The sequence below is a fragment of the Thermobia domestica genome, chromosome 16 (assembly GCF_964235325.1).
Source record: "Thermobia domestica chromosome 16, izTheDome1.hap1.1, whole genome shotgun sequence".
Classification (NCBI taxonomy): Eukaryota; Metazoa; Arthropoda; class Insecta; order Zygentoma; family Lepismatidae; genus Thermobia; species Thermobia domestica.
The window spans coordinates 117,429,208-117,444,875 of record NC_137469.1 but is presented as its reverse complement, the minus strand read 5'-3'; the positions used below and the strand labels follow the sequence as shown (position 1 = coordinate 117,444,875).

General features: G+C 36.3%; 1 protein-coding gene across 1 annotated transcript in view; it reads left to right on the top strand.

Annotated features, from left to right (window-relative positions):
- LOC145673364 (uncharacterized) overlaps window positions 1–15,668 on the top strand; it is a 779,808-nt gene that overhangs the window by 683,260 nt on the left and 80,880 nt on the right. Inside the window, exon 31 of the mRNA XM_081743004.1 lies at window positions 7,072–7,313. Within this exon, the coding sequence (XP_081599130.1) occupies window positions 7,072–7,313 (242 nt within the window). The remainder of the gene's footprint in view (window positions 1–7,071; window positions 7,314–15,668) is intronic.

Sequence of the window (15,668 nt, the reverse complement as noted above, 5' to 3'; positions counted from 1 at the left end):
ATCTGGAGCAAATAAGAATGATGAATTGTTTCATTTCTGTACCGCAGAGATAAACTAAACCAAGTCATAAATTCATAAGTTTACAGGAGAAGCGAAAAACTATTTTTAAAAATATGTGAAAATATTTTAAACTTTATTAAGTACTTACAAAATAGTACATGGTTTTAAAAGTACACACTTTTGCTCATCTTTCTCTGTTCTATTTATTTCATGAAGATTGTATTTGATTTTATGAACAACGGTTTTACTAGTGTGATTTGAAATGATTTAGAATATTTTACTACAAAATTTTATTTCTGTTAAATATTACCATAGATTTACTGGTTATACTTGAAGAAAACCTTGAATAATATCATCAGTCAAACTATAAGTTGTCAGATTACTGAAAAATGTAGTGTAGTCTATATTATAAAATTGAAAGTGACTATGTTTATGACTCTTAATCTCTCCAACCACCCAACCGATCTCGATCAAATTTTCAACATAGATGAGGTTCGGCCCTGGGATGCTTTTATCTATTCACTTAGACGATAGAACTTAGGGGAAAGGGAGGGAGAGTTAAAAAATAAATAAAACTTAATAACTCTTGAACCACCCGACTGATCTGGATCAAATTTACAACATAGATTAGGTTCGAACCTGAGATGGATTTTCTCATATCATTTTGATGGCGCAACTTAAGGCAGAGGGAGGGGAAGAGACATTTAAAAATGATTAAAAATGACCAATATTAGTGTTGAATCTATAATTTTCAGGGTCGCTGGGATGAACAATGACACTTCCGATGCCGTACCCCGCAACATGGGATGGTGAGGGGGATATATATAAAAATCATCGAAAACGACCGATATCAGAAGCTTTAGTAATAGTAATGTGACAGACTAATGGAACGTGTTACTATTTTTCTTAATTTAACCCAGCAAAGCGGAAGATTGATGTTAGTTGGAAATAAAAGATAAAATATCACCCAGTTCATAGAACTCACGCTAGCTGCGTGTGGTGGGAATATTCTTCTAAAATACTTATGCCAAATTGTGGAACCAATTTCAATAACATGAGAAGAATGTATTTTGTGAAACCTACATGATCAAATTTTTTATTTAACTAACGAACTTGTCGCGTCTCTTTATTAAAGCACATACAAGAAAAAATCTGGAACCTTTTCTTGAAGTAAAGTTTCCGAGATTATTTTTTCAAACTTATTTGTTTTTATTTATTTATTTAACAATCATCAGATACAGCTCAGAGCCTATTTTATACTGGATATCTTACAACAAGAACAACACAATGGGAAGAATTTGGGAAAGTATCGGCCAGGGCTTGTTTTAGTAGGTGCCATTCCGGCATTTGCCTGGTAGAACTGAGGGAAACCCTGGAAAACTACAGTTAGGATGGTCGGCAGCGGGAATCGAACCCATTACCTCCCGAATGCGAAGCCAACGCTCTACCACTTGAGCTACTTCAACATGAACCATAATTGATATAGATGCATGTTCACTGCTACCTTTCTTGCATGGACGCAAAGAACTTAAACAACATTCATATAATACTTGAAAGTTTTTGAAATCTTCCAAGTCCATATTATGAATGATAAAGGGATTCTTATCTTTAAAACTTCTAACAGCTCTTGCCAATCTAATCAGTGTCAATATAGCAAACTTCCAGTCAATCTTTTTTTATTTTGTGTTTCAGATTTAATAGCATATTGGGAACCAACTTCCAAGTGACTGTGGCTTTAAGCAAATTATTTTAGTTTATAGTTAAAAATACAAGAAACTTACGGAGCAATCAGGAGTACAAATACACTATCAACCATGTTACGGTTTTGCAATTGTCAGACCATAGTGTTAGTATTTACTTCAACGTCACTGTTTGAAAGTTCGTTTTCTCCCAACTTATACAGCTCGGAAGCCATTTCATTACTATATTTTCCAACCTTCGTTTCATCCCACATTATACTCAGTACGTTTTTGGTTTAGTGATTTCATAAATTTGTGTAATTGAAAGTCTATAATTTTGAAATGAAAATAGAAAAGTTTATTACGACCAATGGAGACGTAAACTATTTCAAGTCTGCCGGAATTGTAAATCTCCCAAATAAAGATATTGGAAAATAGCATAAATACACTTAGTATCAGGGGCGGACTGGCCCACCCTGCTACCCTGCAAATGCAGGGTGGGCCCCCCAAATAGGTGGGCCCCTCCACCAATTTTAAAAAGATGTGCTCAATTAAGCCTACCAGCATAAAAAATGTGGCAGGGTAACTTCCGCAAAAAAGACGTAAAGTTAAACTTTCATGAACAGACCTTATTCTTCTTCATGTTTATCGACTTGAAAAGGTTCCATCTATGAGACAATCAGGCCCTAAAACATTGCGGGGTTTGCGATACAGCAGCTGTTAAAAACGAGCACGTTAATTACTACTTTTTTAAATATAAGAAACATAGTAGATTTCAGGCTGTTATTGGATTTATATACCATTGCCTACTCCGGTCCTTTTACAAGCCGGCAACTGGCGATGTTTTAAAGAAACAATAGTTTCGTACATATTGTTATTGTGGAAAGTGGAGGTGGAGCCAGAACGCTTGTGAACTGCATTGTCCTCAGACCAAGCTTCGAAGAAAGAAATCGGATCAGGCTTCGTTGTTGTTTTTCTTTTCAGTGCGGTAAAGCGAAAAGAAATTAGTCGCCATCAACGATTGTTTTATACAAACCTCAAACAATTACTATGAAGTTGCTGCCCTCGGCTCGTGTTTTATTTGTATATTACATCGAAGAGCAAATCCGATAGCAGCAATTCAATTATTGGAACACCAGTTAAGTGTCGTTTGTCGTGGAAGACAGATGTGGTTGTGTCAGTATAGGAGTGATTGTAATATAACTGTAAAGAAAAAATATAAAAGTGGTGCTAAAAAGCGAGAACACAAACAAATATGTGATTTACAAAAAGCTGCATCTGACCCAAAACAACGTAGGCTATTTGAATCTGTGAAGCCCCAAGAAACAAATGAGCGTGATGTGACTCATTCGAGTACTGCAGGGAAGATGCCAAGTGTATTTTTTTTCTGTCTAACAAGTAATCCTTACGTTTGGGTGAATTGAGTTGCTGACTGAGACACATATGAGAAAGTAGTACTAAATGTGGTCAGTATTTCAGTGAAGTTGTAGGTGCGAAGCTCCAGGGGTTTAGGAGATACAGCTACCAGAACATCACATGGAAGTACAGAATAGTCTTCATACAGTTGGAGGTAAAAGCTCTGTAAGACCTCTTGTAACGACAAAAGGTGAATAACAAATATATGGGTACATATTAGGACTAGGGGGAAGTCATATAGTAAGGGTATACCTGACGGCGGCCATCTTGAAATCCGCCATTTTGAATTAAGATTAAGTTTTTAAAATAGGAATAGGGTCATGTGATACATTATTTAAGGCGCAAATTTAATCAGAAGAACAATGGTGACGTTAATTTTGATTTATGCGCAATTGGTAAAAAGTTACAGGGAAATTAAATATTGTTGCAGCATATGTATTAGTCCTTTACCCCACCTTGTAAATTTTGTGTTAATGATAATAATTAACTAAAAATCAGGTGGATAAATATTAGGTCTATGGTAAGAGTTGCCTTGATGGCGGCCCTGTTCAAATCCGCCATTTTGAATCAGACAAAAGTTTTAAATAGCGAGCGAGAAATAGATGTGAACAGGATACAAGAAAAACAACGAGATGGCGTGCAAGTACAGCATGAAAAAACTAACACTGTAACGCCACCATTGTATTTCTGATTAACTTCTAGCCCGAAGTCATCTATTGCATTATTCTATTCCCATTTAATTTTGTGCTGGTTAATGATAAAGCAAAAATGGTTATACCGTTGGATTTATGGTAAAATTTGCTACTAATAAGGTGTCACTGTTATGCGTTTTGTTTAAAACTTTTGTCTGATTCAAAATGACGGGTTTGAACATGGCCGCCATCAAGGCAACTCTTTCCATAGACCTAGAATTTATCCGCCTGATTCTTATTTAATTATCATCATTAACACAAAATTTACAAGGTGGGGTAAAGGACTAATACATATGCTGCAACAATATTTAATTTCCCTGTAACTTTTTACCAATTGCGCATAAATCAAAATTAACGTCACCATTGTTCTTCTGATTAAATTTGCGCCTTAAATCATGTATCACATGACCCTATTCCTATTTTAAAAACTTAATCTTAATTCAAAATGACGGATTTCAAGATGGCCGCCGTCAGGTATACCCTTACTATATGACTTCCCCCTAGTCCTAATATGTACCCATATATTTGTTATTCACCTTTTGTCGTTACAAGAGGTCTTACAGAGCTTTTACCTCCAACTGTATGAAGACTATTCTGTACTTTCATGCGATGTTCTGGTAGCTGTATCTCCTAAACCCCTGGAGCTTCGCACCTACAACTTCACTGAAATACTGACCACATTTAGTACTACTTTCTCATATGTGTCTCAGTCAGCAACTCGATTCATTCAAACGTAAGGTTTACTTGTAAGGTGTTTATAAATTATAATGTATACAAGAGGTCTTTGGACGATTTCAGTCAATTCTAGCTTATCTTTTATGGCTATTTTTACTTGAAATTACACAACTTTAACAGGCGAACACGAAATTAACTGAACTGTTTGCTGCCGCGTAGTGCTTTCAAACGGGTCAGATCAGGCTTTCATGGGTCAGGGGTCGAGTCAAGCCTGCTTGAGACACGGGTCGGGCCAGGTCACCTACGCTAGGTCAGGGCTGCTCTAGCCACGGGTCGGCTCGGATCAACTTTCTTATGCGCCGTTTCGGCTAAATCCTTCTCGAGTCGGGTCGAGTGACCCGACTCATGACCCGAATAGGTTCTAGCCGAAACGACGCGTAAGAAAGTTGACCCGAGCCGACCCGTGGCTAGAATAGCCCTGACCAGACCTGTGACCCAAGGAGGTTCGACTCGAGCCCTGACCCAATGAAGCCTGACCTGACCCGTTTGAGAGCACTAGCTGCCGGCACTGGGCTCAGTAAGCGTTAGTGTAACTTCTAAAAGTGCTGAACACTTACGCTGTCAGTCAAATCAATGTGTATATATCGTGTAAATGTAACTTCCCTTTAGTTATTTAAAGTCAATTTAAAATAAAAGTGTAGTAAAATGTAAAAATTAATTGTGATGTATAAAGTAAGTATTCATATGAAAAGAGGAGGATACATTTCTGGCATTCATATTAATATTATATTATATTAGGTTACAGTATGCAATTCAGTAGAAAATTTCAACCAATTTGATATTAGAACTGATTTATGAGGAAAGAAACTTACATTATTTCTGTCAGTGCTTTAATTATTTAGTGTTTCAAAGTCTACTTGAGATTAGTTTTTACTTATTGCACATGTATATATTTTGGGTTTCCTAAAACGTGACATTCATTTGTTTAAATAAATGGTTTAAATTCATTACATAAAAAAAACAATAGCACTACATAAATAACTGAAAGCACCAATTTCGGTATTGTGTGTGTTTACAATAAAAAATGATAATGCCAATTACACACCGTATGAGTTACTATTAAAATGTTCCTACTTCAGATTTTTTTGTAATTAATGTTTTGCTTTTGTATGAATATATGGGATACTATTTATGGGTTCGAAGATGGACTTTTATATGTAATACATATGAAGAATGCCAAGTACATTTTTTACGTTCTTATACAGTGGGCCCTCATTTCAGTTTAGCAGGGTGGGCCCTATAGTTGCCAGTCCGCCCCTGCTTAGTATAGTTTACCTCTAGCTCAGATGCTGACTTAGACTAACTGCAAAGATGCCATTTTCTACATTAATGGAAATATGACCTACATTATTACACTATCAGAAAGAACATACTTGAATTTTTAAGAAAAGTATTCCAACTCAATTTCAACCGAAAAGTGAGTTAGCATAGTCTACCTCCAGAGATACAGATTTATTTCTGTTTTCGGAGAAGAATACATGCTTCTTCAAAAGAAATTGGCGGTCTGAATTTCTTGAATAAGAGATGCATGCAGGCTTTGATACATAAATGCTTATGTATCACACGAAACACAATGATCTCCCTCAGTTACAAAACATTTGAACTTCCAGTTCAAACAGACATTTTGAATGTTTCCTTTATACCGTTCGAGATAAATGATTGAAATTCTTCTTTTTTCTTTCTTTTAAGAAAACACTAATGTGCAACTAACTTTCACGAATTCAACGTGCTTAAGACATAAAAAAAGTAGTATATGCGAGGTTCTATCCAAAATTTTCCAAGAATTTTTTGTAATAGTAAGAATACTTACCTTAAACACAACGTAACCTTGTGCTTGTATTTAAGGATTCCAGCGATTTACTATTGAAAGTGTAGCAATCCTATGAGTTCACTTACTACCGTGTTTTTGAGAACTTACGTGATTCCACTTAGAACTCATCGATGAAGTCAAAACACTGCTTCTTCAATTGGAATTTCATTTTAGAAGTCGGGCAAGTAAGGTGTTGGTGCAAGATAGTGGCGATCGCCTTTTTGCTATCGTTCCTGGAGTTGTGTATGAAGACGGTCGATCTGATGTCCGTCATCCTCCACAAATTCCCGACGAGCTTCGAAACGGTTAAATCTCATTCAGCATTCTATGGCTTTCAGCCGTAGATTTGCTTTTTCTACTTGAAGACGTAATGCAGATCCTTTTGCTACCACCATTTCAAAATTCGCAGATATAGCAGAAGACAGTATAACACTAATCAACGCGTGCACTTACAAGTCACAACATTACCGTTTGGCAAACATTCAGTTGGAAAACTATTGGGTTTACATACTGATATAGTTCTGTGGAATATAAAATTCTCGGAAACTTTGGCTAGCACCTCGTAGTATTTGTCTTACTGAAAAGCAAATGCCTGAGGATTTCTTTTTCTAAAATATTGCCATTTGTGCATAGCTATTAAAGATAGTAAAGAGGAAGGACATGATGTAGATATAAAAGCATATAGTATAATTTAATATTTTCTTTCACATAATACATATGCATATGAATTATTTTACAGCTTTGTCTAATGAGGAAGAATTTTTTATGTACTCTCAAATGGCTACTCGGGTCACTAAGTTCGTCACGAATACTGGATTACCTTCATTTGATCCAGCTAGTATAGGAGACTTGGTGTTAGCTATTGTCATTTCGTTTATAAGTATAATATTGGAACCTATTTCAATTGGACAAGTGGGAGAATTTATAAGTAACGTGGAATTGGTAAGAAGAATTTATCGTGAAAAAGTGCGAAGACTGATGGTGAGTACGTAAAATGGAAGATTACATTCTAAGGTGAAGTTGATATACAGCACAAACATCTTAATGTATATTCCTCCAAATCTAAATAGCGTTCGTGAATTTTTCAGAATCCCTTAAAATTGGCAACAACTTGTGGAAGGGAAAATCATAATGATATTTCCCAATACGGTAGTTCCTTGTTGGAAATCTATAGCTTCTATTTTGTTACTTAAAATTGTGTGATTTTTCAGAATAAACCTGTTGATAATGCTCCAAGAGGATTGCCAGAACGAAATTTAAAAGAATGAAGACATGGAGCGGGAGGGATAATTGTGATTGTTCCTACATGTAAAAGTAGATTTTTTTTATTCGAACCTTCTTCTCTTTCGCGCAAAAATTCGCAAAATATCATTTCTCTATGACTTACGGTTTCCGATATATGGCTCCTTAAATCTCTCGAATTCGACCTTTTTTTGGCCAATTTCTAGTGAATGGTGGCCGGTTACCTAATGGCCACCGGTTACTATTTGCTACCAAAATGTTCACCATCCTCTTAGGTATTAATCAACACCAATGTGATCTCTTTATGACTTACAGTTCCCGAGATATGGCTCCTTAAAATTTTCCAAAATTGGAACAATATTTTTGGCCAATATCTCTTGAACTATAAGTCATAGAGAGATGATATTGGTATTAATCAATACCGAAGAGAGTGGTAAACATTTTGGTGCCGATATTAACTGGTGACCACTGGTTACTATTTAGTACCAAAAATGTTCACCATTGTCTTTGGTATTGGTCAACATCAATATCATCTCTCTTTGACTTAGGGTTCTCGAGATATGGCTCCTTAAATCTCCGGAAATCGGACATTTTTGGCCAATATCTCGAGAACGGGGAGAGTGACGCTAAAAATGTTATCACTTTCTCAGATAGTTTTTGATGCTCTGTCGAATGGAGGGCTCAAAATTGAGAAAATTGCAAATAACAGACAGACGGACAGACACACACAGACACAGAGAATTCAGTAACGAACTTTTTAAGGTCGTTGAATAGTATCTTGGCAGATACTGAGAATTTTGTTGTACTGTTGTTAAAAAACGCCCAAACTTTTCGAATCAAAAGAAAAATTCATAAAGAAACAAGGAGGATTCATAGGAACTTCGTTAGGTACGAATACAACTGAAGGTTGACACTACAGTTGTTTCAATTGCTGTGCGTGTGGTATTTTGTTTCAGAATTCAATACTTTTGAACAAGGGCGCCGATTACTCTGCAAGTTTGGGGGGAGGCATTCAGATGCAGAAGGTATATATATGAAGATTTTAAGACAAATTGCACTCAAATTATGCCAAATATTCTATACTCATAAATACAATAGAGGGGCTCACATGAGCTTTGGGGGGGAAGGTGCGATCTCCCTCGTCCCCCGAGGATCGGCGCCCTTGCTTTTTAACCTGATTCAAATCCCATTGGCTGATTTTATTTTCCTACCTTTTCTGATTTCTTATCTGGTAGTTTTTTTCTTATTATATACTAGCAGCGTTCACCCCGCTTCGCTGCGGTCACCCCGGAACGCAATAAACTTTGTTACTTAGATAATTTTTACTTTTTCGCTTTCAAGTGATATGATAAAAACCATAGAAGATTGCAGTAAATCTTAACATTATATCGCCTGTCATTTATGTTAACCCGCCCCGCTTCGCTGCGGTCATCCCGGTGCTGGCATATTGTAAAAGTGTCTGTAAAAATAAGCAAATCAATTAAAAAATTTTAAACAGAAGATTCAAGCTATTTTCCGCTGTATATCGCCTGTCATTTATGTTAACCCGCCGAGTGACACGGTCATGCGGGTTGCATATAAATACGTTTATTTTTACCTATGATGAACTAATAACAAAGGATTTGTACGTTATGGACACTTGAATGGTCAATTATCTCAAGACACTGGTAATTAAAAATTAAAGTGATATGATAAAAACCATCTAGGGTCCAAATCCTAATAACCCCCCAAAAATGAAAGAAATTGGTTCAGCCGTATTAGCGTGATGAGCGGACAAAATTTTGTACGTTCTCTTTTATATATATAGATAAAGGGTTATTCAAAAAGCGCGACGGTTTTGTTACATCTAATAATTAAATTTATTTTTTTCAAAACACACTAACAAAATTCATAAAGATGTTCATCACACATTCCGATTTTAGGTATGGTGAATGACGTCGGGCATATGACCAAGGGCGTCAATTTCTCTGTAAATTGGGGGGGAGGATTCAGATGCAGAAAGCATATATGAGAATTTTAAGACATTATACATTCAAATTATGACAAATATTGTAAATTTATAAATACAATGAGGGGCCCACATGAGCTTTGGGGGTTCCGGGACAGAGATGGAGTGGGTCAGTGGGTCAAGTGGGTCAAGTTCTCTAAGTGGGTCAGTGGAACGTGGGTCAACAGCATGTGACCCACCACCCACCTTGACCCACTGCGACCCACCACCAACAATGACCCACTGTGACCCACTGCGACCCACCGACTCAGTATGATCTACCGACCCTCTCTGCTCACTGCATTGTAGACAGTGTCTTCTGAAGACTGGTAAATTTGTCTTCGTTTTACTTTCAAGACGTTCATTTCCCTTCCTTTTCCACTTGTTTCTGTCTATTTACCTAAGGTGAGTATATCTAACCAAGTGAAAAATGAACTTCAGGCACTTTTGGATATTGATATTTTTAATAGTAATAATAGCAATAGGACTTACACTACAACTTGGCTTTCGACACCTGTGTGTTTTTAGAGCTAACTAGTGGAAAAAAAACATTTTGAATCACTGTAATATATAAATTATTATATAAAAAATTGAATGTAAGTATGTGTGCCTGATCATCACGGTCAAATTGCAAAGTCAAATCAAATTACTTTTGGTATATAGTTAGGCCTTAATCCAAATTGGGATGTTATATTGCTTTTATTATAATGCATAATATCCTAACGAGGTAGTGAGTATCCGAATTTTTGCGGAAAAAAATGAGTGCCTCGCAAGCCGTTAAACTTACGGAGCTGAAATTCAATGTATTAACTCTGTATTGAAAATAAACAAAATGTGTCCTAGCATTTTCTTAAATTCTCCATTATGTGGGGGGAGGGGCACTTTTTATATATGGAAAATTGGTAGTGAGTTGGTTTGTAAAAATGATCGAAAACGATCGATGTTATTTAAGAAAAAAAATCAGAAACAAAAAAATACAGTGCTTGGCTTCTTACATCCATTGCTTTCTGCTATAATAATTGCTGAAGCTTATGTTTATTATATGGAGCGCTTACAGCACAGGGCAATCAACCTATAAAGTTGTGAGAAAAATATGTATACAAATTGTAAGTTTAATTACACGGAAATTTGAAGTTTGGGTTGTAAGCATAATTGTATGGAAAATTTTACACTTTTTTCCCCTTTACGTTGGTCTACTTACTTTGATTTGGAACTTTGAAATTTCATCCTTTTTTCCACTGGAAAGTATTGATAATTCAACAAGGAAATAATTATACTATGATAATTTAATTGAAATTCATCGTAATTTTGCACATGGCAAACATCAGTATGGTAATTGAAGTTGAAGAAGGAGGGAAATTCCCAGTCACCTCTGAACACTTTCCAGGAACCTCGTTCCCTTTCGCTTTCTAGACGGGGAAGGGAACTTGGTAATGGTATCAAACCTTCATGTGTAATTAGAAAAAATACATTTATAAACAAATAAGAAATCATCAGTTTATCAGGCTTTAATTGATAATTTATTCACAAGATTCCTTATCAAAGGCGTGGTAGATGAAGTTTCTGTTCTACATGGGTCGACATTGCCAACTAACATGGTCGATATGGAAAAAATGGTGTATGGTGATAGAGAGTATGGTATGGTTTGCTGAGTATTTCAAACCTGACCAAGAAAAATCGTTATCAGACTTAAGTCTAACAAGTAGATTGTCGATGAGTAGTTGCAGAAATCGGGTAGAAGTATTATCAATTTCCACGGCAGAGTGGGAATGGGAATTTCCCCTTATGAATTTACAGATAGATGACTGATATTAGAAATAGACTAAGTGCTCAAACATTGTCTAACTTGTTGCTCATCAATGCTAATGGCCCACAGCTAGACATGCTCAAAGTAGACGAGCTAGTTATTTCTTGGCTGAAGGATGGACATCATTCCACTGCGGATGATTTACCGCCAAAAAGTTACCAACAGGAAATAAATCCAATTTCAGATTTGTTTTAAGGTGGAAAATTACGAGTTACGGAAAATGTATACTTGTATTACTAGTGGCTTGTTTGTGTTATTCAAATAACCTAATTTTTAGTAAGTCTCTTCTTTGCTTTAGGTAAACTACTTTGAATAAATATTCATAATAATTGCAATTATGCATATTTGTAACTTAAATTTAACGTGGTGTTTTAGTGATTACACAAATTACAATTATGAGCATACTTTATGGAAATGCTCTCACATAAGTATCCGAGCACCTTTATACCCTATGAACAACTGATTTTTCAAGTCTTTTGTGAGAAAGATACTGTGAACTGAGAAACCATAACCTTTTCCATATTGTACAAGGGTATTTTCCTGCGAATAGAAGTTTCTTGTGAAATGCGTTCAGAAATAAACACTTGCAAGAATACTCTCTTAGTACAAGTATATTTTTGGCACACACTAATTTCTCCCCCCACCTCGAACTGTTTCAATTTCCTCACTGACAAACACTTTACCATTTTATATCATAAAGGTCAGATCCACCGTTATTGTAACAGAGTGGTGCTTGAGCGATTGACTAGAAATTCAAACTCTGATTAGTGACAATTACACAGTCTTGTTTTATTACAAGTGTAAACTCTTTAGTCAGTTCAGAAGAGGCCGTGGAACGTGTTCAAAGTTGATGACGATGGATTTTGGTGAGTCAGAGTAGGTCAAGGTGGATGAGAGTGGTTCATGGTGGGTGGTGGGTCACAGTGGGTCATGGTGGGTGGTGGGTCAGAGTGGGTCACGGTGGGTGGTGGGTCAGAGTGGGTCATGGTGGGTGGTGGGTCAGTGGGTCGTGGGTCACGGTGGGTGGTAAGTCAGTGGGTCGTGGGTCAAGTTTTCATTGACCCACGCCAACTCTGGTCCGGGACTCTCGGCCCCCCAGGATCGGCGCCCCTGCATATGACCTTCTCTACTGCGCTTTCATGCAGTAACTCTGTACGTGAAATTCGCTATGACTACCTGACTAACAGCCACACTGTCACGAATCACCACAATGTTTTGCTCAGAACGACCACTACGACGACTCCTAGGACTTTTAATGTTCACTGTTGAACTCGTTTCAATGAACTGTTTCACGTCTGTCAACTGTTGATTCATTCGGTGTCTCATTTCGCCCTAGAACCGCGCGAAATCGTCTGACAGTTGCTGCATAACTTTCTCCGTTCTGATAAAAAGTTTTCACAATTAACACTCGTTGCGCTATAGTAAACTGCTTTATGGCTAGGCACAAACTGAAAAAATCCGAGAAATTCAGAGAAAGGCCACAATGGGGACGTTTGGGGGTAGAGCAACCATACAAAACAATGTTGGCCACCGATCCAAACTAACGATATAAAAAACTAAAATTTCCCAGTCGATCCAAAAACCGGCGGGCTTTTTGAATAACAGTATGTGGTGTTCGAAGTGGAAAAAAAGCAGAGGCGGTATGTTTTATTATGATTTTGACTCAACATACCGGCTATTTAAATATTGTCGTGATTACTGAAAAATCAGAGACGATATGTCTTCATTACTGAAAAACCAGAGGTGGTATGGCATACCACCGCATACCATCTCACTTCGACCACTGTCCCTATGTTACTTGAGGATGGTTGACAACTTTCTTAACTAACTGAAAATAAAATGTCACACAAGTATACGCCTTTGTCTAGCGGCTAGCGCATGGGCCTGTAATGTAGATAATACCGGCTATGTTTTCCTGTCGGAGAGCTCTAAAATTTACCTTCACAATCATTTATTTTCATTAATCATCTGTCTCTTTCAGCCTAAAGAGCAAAAGCGTGGGGCTTTAAACTAAAAATTTAATTTTTTTTTTTGGAAGGTGTAAAAAATAATTTGGAGTTCTAGTGTTAAGAAAATCATTATCAATCGTAATAATTCCTTCATCACTACTAAAACGTAGTCTTTGAACTTTCTCTTTTTAAGCTGTAGTATAGGAAGAAGGCTTCAGAATACTAAATCTGGTGAGGCAATATTTTATTTCTTCTCAGTTTACTATTGCACCTATAACCTTTCTGTTGTCTTAGTGCATCAGAACTATTTCAGGCAGCTTTCATAGTAATCACTTTCTTTCTCAATGTAAATGCCATAATAGTTCGCCATAGTACTCTGCGATCTCCCTAGCATCTTTTGGTACAGCCTACACGTAACTTTTCGCGGCACTGACAGCAGTTGGTATCCATGATCCAGGTGTTTATGCAGGTAAAATTGTAAAGTAGGTGACTAACGAAACAGTTCTCCGTTCTAAGATGAATCTCTATGGTTCGGATCGTGTTTTCCAAAGAAAACCATATATTAACCTCAATATTGCTATGTATGTAATGCATTATTTCTTTATATACTGTATGTTTAGAGAAATAAAATATTGACCACGCATAAATCGGGAAGTAGCTGAAAACATCAAATTTAGAACATCTACTGGAAATAAGTTAGTAAACGATTGCCTCCATTGAGAGACCTTCTCCAATTCTCCTCATTCCAACATCTTTTTCTTTCTGGAGGAGAGAAGATCTTGCTTGTCACACTGAAAATGTATTGAAATTAAAACATTTCAAAAAGTTTCAACTTGGCAGGGATTCGAACCCGTGACTGCCGAATAAAAGTTCAATACGCTAACCACTTACCTACCGCGTCACTTCATCTTTTATCTAAACTATTAGCTAGTTCAAGTCGTTTCATGCAAGACTATACAAAATACTAATGCTCGTACAAAAACACTTCCTTATGAGAGTCACAATGACTTACTCGAGAGTTCCTTCTTTAACTCGAAAACAAGATATACAGACCTTCGTCAATGAGGAAAATATTACAAAACATTCTTCAAGTTGAGGCTACCTCATCGTTTTGAGCTGCTCCCAATTTACATTACTACTATTCTTCCTCATCGTAACTTCTAATTTCCAAAGAAGAAAGGTCCGCAGCAATTACGCCGATCCCAAGAGTTTCAGTATTCGCGCGCTATACTAGCCAGCTGTTTGAAGTTGGTCATGTAAAATATACAGAAAAACTTGGGCAAGAGAACAAAACCTAACCAACCCCTGCTTGATTTCTAACCCGTTCCTACTACTACTACTACTACAACTATTATTATTATTATTGTTACTTCTAATACTATTGCTATTACTACTAGTACTATTACTACTACTACTACTTTTAGAATGGATCCGTATAGTAAAACTGCAAGCTTATTTTAATGAAAGAACGTGTTACTAAATTTTAAAAAAATAATCGGTAAATCACTTTTTGAGTATTATTTTCAATCCTATTTTAATGACAAAAGTGTTATGAAAATTTAAAAAGTAAAATAAAAATCCTTGTTCAGGGTTTGACCCCACGCCAAAAAACTATTTTTCTTACTAGGTTGTTGCGCTAAGCTGCTCCGCTACAAGGGCCGATGTACTTTCTGCTATATGTAGGTCCTGATTCTGAATGTCCTATCTGCATCGGCCAATAAGATCAGAGGATATCTGAAATTTTTGGAATCCACAAAAATGCAAGCTGGCAGACATTATTTTCGAATTCTTTGAATTGAATCAACACGTGTAGAAAAGGAAAGTTCTATTTTTATCTTCCGTAAATACTAGTTAATTATTTTATCTTTGTACGAGGAATTTCTGGTAGATTGGCAAATTATTAAACTCGTATGGCAGAGATACAGTTTCGAGTCCCGTCATGGCAATATTTTTTCTTAATTGGAAGGTATTGTTTACGTTATTGATTTTATAATTCTGTTATTATTATTATTATTATTATTATTATTATTATTATTATTATTATTATTATTATTATTATTATTAATATTATTATTATCATTATTATTATTGTTGTTGTTGCAAAGTCGAGACTTGGCTACATATTTTATATTTTATGAATTTTCTGATTGGATTTCAAGTCTTTTTGTTGAACATAATCAACACACTCCATTGTACGGGGTTTGGAGGAGGGAAATATTATCCTGTTGCTTTTTATTTGTTTACTTTCACGCTACACGAAGCCTGGATACAGCATTTCATCTTTCTATATCTACGGGAAGTACCCTAAAGGTTTTGATGATCATAAGAGAGTAAGTGAATAAGTGATGAGA